The following is a 7,197-nucleotide window of genomic DNA, read 5'->3' on the forward strand; positions in this document are numbered from 1 at the left end:
TGGGGTCTCGCTATGTTGCCCAGGCTGGAGTGCAGTGGCTATTCACAGGCGCGATCCCACTACTGATCAGCACGGGAGTTTTGACCTGCTCTGTTTCCGACCTGGGCCGGTTCACCCCTCCTTAGGCAACCTGGTGGTCCCCCGCTCCCAGCAGGTCACCATATTGATGCCAAACTTAGTGCAGACACCCGATTGGCATAGTGCACTACAGCCCAGAACTCCCGGGCTCAAGCGATCCTCCAGCCCCAGCCTCCCGAGTAGCTGGGACTACCGGCACGTGCCACCGCGCCTGGCATGGTTTTTTTTTTTCAGACAGAGTCTTGCTCTGTCTCCCAGGCTGAAGTGCAGTGGCACGATCTTGGTCCACTGCAACCTTCTGCCTCCCGGGTTCAAGCAGTTTTCCTGAGTAGCTGAGATTACAGGTGTGCGCCACAACGACCGACTCATTTTTTTTTTTTTTTCAGTAGAGTGGATGTTTCACCATGTTGGTCAGGCTGGTCTCGAACTCCTGACCTTGTGATCTGCCCACCTTGGACTCCCAAAGTGCTGGGATTACAAGCGAGAGCCACTGTGCCTGGCCGACTTCCTGGTTTTTAAAAATATTTGTGCTTATTAGGAGTGTTTATTCATTTATTTGGTGAACAGTTATTTAGGACCTACCAGGTGCTAGTTCTTGAAGACATAGAAGTAAATAAGTCAAACATTTTCCCTTAGTTTCATTGTAGAAATCAGCTAAACCAAGAGGGAGTATGTTTTGCTCAGAAGAGACATGGCAGTGGTGGGGAGTTAGGGCTGGACTTGGAGAGACCAAGTGGAGGGGGAAATGGGGTGCAAGGCCTACCTCTTCTTTGCAACAGAGATTCTTGGCATCGTGAACCCTCTGCTCCAGTCCTTGGTGGCAGAGGGTCAGTGAAAGTGGGGAAAGTGATCCCAGAGCCCAGATGGCAGCTTTCTAGAGCAGAGACTTTGAAGTCTACCGCTTCATGCTGGCCCTTGTTGCAACCCTTGGAGAGAAGGGGCTTGGAGGGTGGGGAAACCTACCTAGCTGCTTCCGAAGGCCCCTGACTTCTTCCTCCAGCTGCTATGGCTCTCCATCTCCTTCTGCAGGGCCTGGCACTGGCGACTCATCTCTAGGGTGAGGGCAGTGGGCCCCCAGGGACCCAGGTTGGAGATGGAGGGATAGAGAAAGGAAGTGAAGTTGTGGGTGGGCAAGACTCTACTTGGTCTAGTGGAACAGGAGCACCAAGGCCTTCTTGGTTCTTTTTGTGATTCTGAGAAGCTGGAGACCATGAAAACCTGGGGAAAGGACAGAAAGCCAGACCCACCTCCCCAAGTCCAGCTTCATCTGGGGATGCTAACCCTTCTCCCCTCCCCTGGGATGAGTGAGCCGATGGCTATGACTGCATGTGTATCCTACACAGTATCAAGCACGGCACCAGGCATGCTGGAAAGCCCCTGCCTGGGATCCCAGACACCTGCCTTTGGTTCCTATAGGATCCTGCCTGATTTGTCCTGTTCAGGGAAGACCAAGACCAGGCCTGGCAGTCAGAAGCCCTCCTTGTTTCCCTTCCTTGCATCATCTGGCCCTGTTGGTTTTCCTCCTCCAAGCCCCTGTCTCATGCCCACCTGCTCAACCGACCACATACCTGCATATATGGCCTTCCCTTCACTTCGGGCCCTTCCAGCTCAGCCTCCACCTCTTGCAGCCTCTGCCTCAGCTGGTCTTCGGAAGCCTTGGCTCAGCGGGCTTCATCCCTCTATAGAGCTGTGAGCAGTCCCAGAGCTGCTGTCAGGACTGTCTGGGGCCCACTAAATCAGCCCCCATGGCCTCCAATTTCCCAGGATGGACTTTGCCCAACTCTGGAAATCCGGGGGTGGGGCGTCCAGCTTCTTATTCTCTCTCTAGGTTTTGTTGTTTTTGTTTTGTATCCCTAGACTCTCACAGGCTCTTCATTATTAAGAAGCAAAAACTCCCTCCATGTTCTGGCTCTAAAAAATAGCTTTCCAGATAGCCCAACATGGTGGCTCGTGCCATTAATCCCAATATTTTGGGAGGCTTAGGTGGGAGAATTGCTTGAGGCCAGAAGTTTGAGACCTGCCTGGGCAACAGAGTTGGACCTTGTCTCTATAAGAAAAATAAATAGGTCCAGGCATGGTGGCTCATGCCTGTAATCCCAGCACTTTGGGAGGTCTAGGCAGGCAGATCACGGGGTCAAGGGTTTGAGACCACCCTGGCCAACATGGTGAAACCCTATCTCTACTAAAACTACAAAAATTAGCCAGGTTCTGTCTCAGAAAAAAAGAAAAAGAAAAAGAAAGAAGTAAAGTAGCTGGGCATGGTGGTGTGCACCTGTAATACCAGCTACTCAGGAGGCTGAGGCGGGAAGATTGTTGGGGCCCAGGAGTTTGAAGTTGGAGTGAACCATGATCACACTGCTGCACACCAGCCTGAGCAATAGAGCAAGAGCCTGTCTCCAAAAAAAAAAAAAAAAAAAGCTTCCTTCATCCACTTCCCACCCCTCTGTCATGGTCTTTTTCCATGAGATGGTTAGGGTTTGGCTTAGGCCCCCGCCATGCCTCTAATCCCCCAGGATACAGAAATGGCCCATTGCACTGCCCCTGTTGCCCACTCCCATGCCAGCTTCTACCCTCCTAACTCAAGTGGTCTCGGAGCAGCTCCTTCTCTAGCACCACCAGCCTGTGCCTGGACTCGGCCTCCACATCTGCACCTGCCATGGCAAGTGGCAGAGCCTCAGCTCTTCATGATCTCAGCACTCCTCACTCTCCTTGCGTCCTCACCCCATACCCAGCACTTTTCCCACAGGAGACCTGAGGACCACTAAATGAGTGATCCATGGTGGCAGAGTCTACTGAAGTCAGCACCATGTCCTCACCGACCAGCACATAACAGATATGCAAATATATCAGGAAGGCACAGAGCTAGATGGGGCTCAAAGGACAGTGTGGGTGACCATTGCCCTGCTTCCTCAGCTCCTTGAATCTGGCTTCTAGGACATGAAGAGGAAGGTCAAGAGAGTTCCGCCCTATCATGCAGAAGGCTGAATTCTTTCTGGAGGACTTCTGAGTGGTCATCATGCCAGAACAAGGAGAAGCAGAGGGCACCTCCACCCACCATGACTCACCCCTGTTCTTTTTCTTCTTCTGCGCTCCAGCTTTTCTCCCTTTTTCTTTGTTTTTAGGTGGCATCTCCTTGCTACCTAAAGGAGGAGACCTTATGTTTAGGTCTGGACACAGGGATGCTCTCCTGACCCCTAACTTAACCAGGAGTCTCAGGAGAGTCGCCTGGTTCTACTCCAAATTTGTCTCTCCTCCTCTCTAGAAGAGTCAGTTCATGGTCTCTTTGAAACCTCAGGCAGGGTTGGGGTCAGTGGGGAGGATGGAGTTTTTTCTCTTAACCAGGCTGACTCTCTGTTCAGAAGTCATTCCTCTCAACTGTCTTTTAGAGAAACTAAATCCCTGTACCTGCTCCCCTCCCTCTTCCCATTCTCTTCACCCCTCTCTTCCTACCTGTAGGATCCTCTCTGGCCTGTGTTGGGGCCCTTGTGAAGTGACCCACTCGTAGGGAGTGGCAGAGAGAAGGCCCAACTAGCGAGGAGCCTGAGGTGGAGCCTGGGACCTGGGAACCCCTCGGAGGCAAATTTCTCTTCAGGGTAGGATTGAGGACTGGAAGGTTGGGTTTCAGGAGGCTGTATGTTGTCCAGGCAACTGGGAAACATGGAGTTCCTAGGAAGGTGGATTGGGCTAAATCAGCTCACAAGACTTAAAATGTCAAGGTCTCAAAGGGTCAGTTCTTTCCTTAAGCCAAAATGCTAAGTGTAGTTTGAAGAGAATGGGCTTTGTAAGCCAATTCGCTATGATTCATTGCCATGTAGATATGGCCTGCAATTTGGAGACTTACAAATTCAGGTGTACACATCTGATATAATATGTTGCATTGATACAGAGGAAAAAGACTGACAGTAGCCACGTTGGACAATTTACATCCCCAGGTCTTATCAGCAAAATGACATTAGTAGGCTTAAAACTGAAGATCTAAGCTGGGGATGGTGGCTCATGCCTGTAATCCCAGCATTTTGAGAAGCTGAGGCAGGATTGCTTGAGGCCAGGAGTTCGAGACAGCCTGGGCAACACAGTCAGACCTCATTTTTATAAAAAATTAAAAACTCAGGTCGGGTGCAGTGGCTCAGGCCTGTAATCCCAGCACTTTGGGAGGCCGAGGCAGGAGGATCACCTGAGGTTTGGAGTTCAAGACCAGCCTGACCAACATAGAGAAACCCCGTCTCTACTAAAAATACAAAATTAGCTGGGCATGGTGGTACATGCCTGTAATCCCAGCTACTCAGGAGGGTTAGGCAGGAGAATCGCTTGAACCCAGGAGGCAGAGGATTCAGTGAGCTGAGATTGTGCCATTGCACTCCAGCCTGGGCAACAAGAGTGAAACTCCGTCTTAAACAAAACAAACAAAACAAAACCAACTCAGCCTGGCGTGGTGGTGCACACCTGTAATCTCAGCTACTTGAGAGGCTGAGGCAGAATCGCTTGAGCCTGGGAGGTTGAGGCAGCAGTAAGCCATGATTGCATCTCTGAACTCCAGCCTGGATGACAGAGGGAGACCCTGTCTCAAACAAACAAAACCCCAAACCACTGAAGATGCCTTCAGTACACTGTAGAATGAGGGAAATAAGCGCAGGAAGAGGTAGTCGAGGGAGTTTCCCACTTCAGAGAAATGAGATGCAGAGGAATGGTGGCCCCAGGGACTCTAGGGACTGACCTAGAGGCATGCAAGGGTGGAGGAAAGTGCTCAGGTTAGAGACAAGAGATGTGAGTTTGAGTCCCAACTGTGGATATGTTAACGGAGGCAAGCCATTTGACTTTGCTCAGCCTCAGTTTCCTGATCTTTAAATGTTTGATTTCGTAGCTCTTGAAAAGCCTGGGTTTTATCTGGGTGTTTCTGTGGCAATCTTCTCTCCTAGTGACTTAATCTGTTGCCACACTTCTCCATTCCTTTGTGTGGTTGATTTGCAGACGCGTTGAGACACTGCTTTGTGAGGCTCCCTGCTTCATAGAGTTGGCTGGGCTCCCTCTAGTGGACTTGCTTGACCTTCCCCTGAGTTTCCTGCATTTTTGCTTCTAAATTATTTACTGGGCAATATTGGGGGTGACTCCCTTTGGGGATACTTCTTAGCGTCCTGCTGGAGCCAGGAGTGGCTGGAAGAATTAATGCGGAGGAGAGAGTATGACCAGTGGCCCTCCCTTGTCAGGAGGCGGCCCTCCCTCTCCCTCCAGGTCTGTGCTATTCTGGAGCCTTGCCATCTGTCTGCCACTTGGATCTCTGTGCACCATACTGGTTAGAATGAAAATAGTAGAAGCAAGGCACGGTGGCTCACGCCTGTAATCCCAGCACTTTGGGAGGCTGAGGCTGGTGGATCACCTGAGGTCGGGAGTTCAAGACCAGCCTGACCAACACGGAGAAACCCCATCTCTACCAAAAATACAAAAATAGCCGGGCATGGTGGCACATGCCTGTAATTTCAGCTGCTCAGGAGGTGGAGGCAAGAGAATTCTTTAAATGTGGGAGGCGGAGGTTGTGGGGAGCCAAGCGCACCATTTTACTCCAGCCTGGGCAACAAGAGCAAAACTCTGTCTCAAAAAAAAAAAAAAAAAAAGAAACTTCAGGGCTTTTCTCCTTTCAGATTAGGGCACTTGCAGACTCTTCCTTTAGGGTTTTTTGTTTGTTTGTTTGTTTTGTAGATAGGGTCTCTCTCTGTCACCCAGGCTGGAGTGCAGTGATCAGGGCTCACTATAGCCTCCGCCTCCCCAGGCTCTGGTGATCTTCCCACCTCAGCCTCCCGAATAGCTGGGACTACAGGCGCATGCCACCGCATCCAGCTAATTTTTGTATTTTTTGTAGAGACAGAGTTTCACCATGTTGGCCAGCATGGTCTAAAACTCCTGGGCTCAAGTGATCCTCCTGCCTCGGCCTCCCAAGGTTCTGGGATTATAGGTGTGAGCCATTGTGCCAGGCCATCTTTGTTTAGGTACTTCTCTTCAACTCTGTCACTCTCAGTATTTTTGGTCTATTGCCTATTGTCAGGAGCAGATCTGTAAAAATAGCCACAAGAGGCCGGGCGCAGTGGCTCACATCTATAATCCCAGCACTTGGGGAGGCCGAGGCAGGTGGATCATGATGTCAGGAGTTCAAGACCAGCCTGGCCAACATGGTGAAACCCTGTCTCTACTAAAAAATACAAAAATTAGCCCAATGTGGTGACGGGCACCTGTAATCCCAGCCACTGAGGAGGCTGAGGCAGGAGAATCACTTGAACCCAGGAGGCAGAGGTTGCAGTGAGCCGAGATCACGCCAATGTACTCTAGCCTGGCAACAGAGCAAGACTCTGTCTCAAGCAAACAAATGAAACAAAACAAAACAAAAAAAGAAATAGCCACAAGATCTGGAAGTGAAAAGCTCTTCTTCTGGGGAGTGGGTAACTTCAGGCCGAGGCTGGTTCATGCTTGTCACCTTGGTTGGCTGCACAGCACTTCTATGACTGTCCGGACATCTTACAGAGCAAAGAGATGAGCCAGTCTTGACTTCCCAAGTGCTTACAGCTCCAGTAACTCAGAGTCTCTACAACCCCTTATTGTAACCCAGACATTCCTTTCTATTGATTCCAAGTCTTTATAGAATAACTCTTTCAAGCAACTGTCAATTAAAAAATCTTTGAATCTACCTGTGAACTGGAACCCTAACCCTAATTCCTTTGCCCACTTCCTCACTTCCAGTTGTCCCACCTTTCTAGACTGAACCAATGTACATCTTACATGTATTGATTGATGTCTTACATAGTCTTAAAATGTATAAAGCTGGTTGGTTGTGGTGGCTCATGCCTGCAATCCCAGCACTTTGGGAGGCTGAGGTGAGTGGATCACCTGAGGTCATGAGTTCGAGACCAACCTGGCTAACATGGTGAAACCCCGTCTATACTAAAAATACAAAAAATTAGTTGGGCATTGTGGTGGGCACCTGTAATTCCAGCTACTTGGGAGGCTGAGGCAGGAGAATCGCTTGAACCTGGAAGGTGGAGGTTGCAGTGAGCCAAGATTATGCCACTGCACTCCATCCTGGGTGACAGAATAAGACTCTGTCTCAAAAACGACAACAAATTCTTCAAATTT

At 50.1% G+C, this 7,197-nt stretch overlaps 1 protein-coding gene across 1 annotated transcript in view; it reads right to left on the reverse strand.

The window, feature by feature from the left end:
- The window catches only part of CCDC153 (coiled-coil domain containing 153), a 6,146-nt gene extending 2,939 nt beyond the window's left edge, over positions 1 to 3,207 (reverse strand). Inside the window, 6 exon segments of the mRNA XM_017523529.2 lie at positions 1,042 to 1,083; positions 1,086 to 1,130; positions 1,647 to 1,676; positions 1,679 to 1,765; positions 2,658 to 2,729; positions 3,144 to 3,207. Of these exon segments, the coding sequence (XP_017379018.1) occupies positions 1,042 to 1,083; positions 1,086 to 1,130; positions 1,647 to 1,676; positions 1,679 to 1,765; positions 2,658 to 2,729; positions 3,144 to 3,207 (340 nt within the window).
- Between the last annotated feature and the right edge of the window lie 3,990 nt (positions 3,208 to 7,197).

The sequence above is a fragment of the Cebus imitator genome, unplaced genomic scaffold (assembly GCF_001604975.1).
Source record: "Cebus imitator isolate Cc_AM_T3 unplaced genomic scaffold, Cebus_imitator-1.0 Scaffold28, whole genome shotgun sequence".
Classification (NCBI taxonomy): domain Eukaryota; kingdom Metazoa; phylum Chordata; class Mammalia; order Primates; family Cebidae; genus Cebus; species Cebus imitator.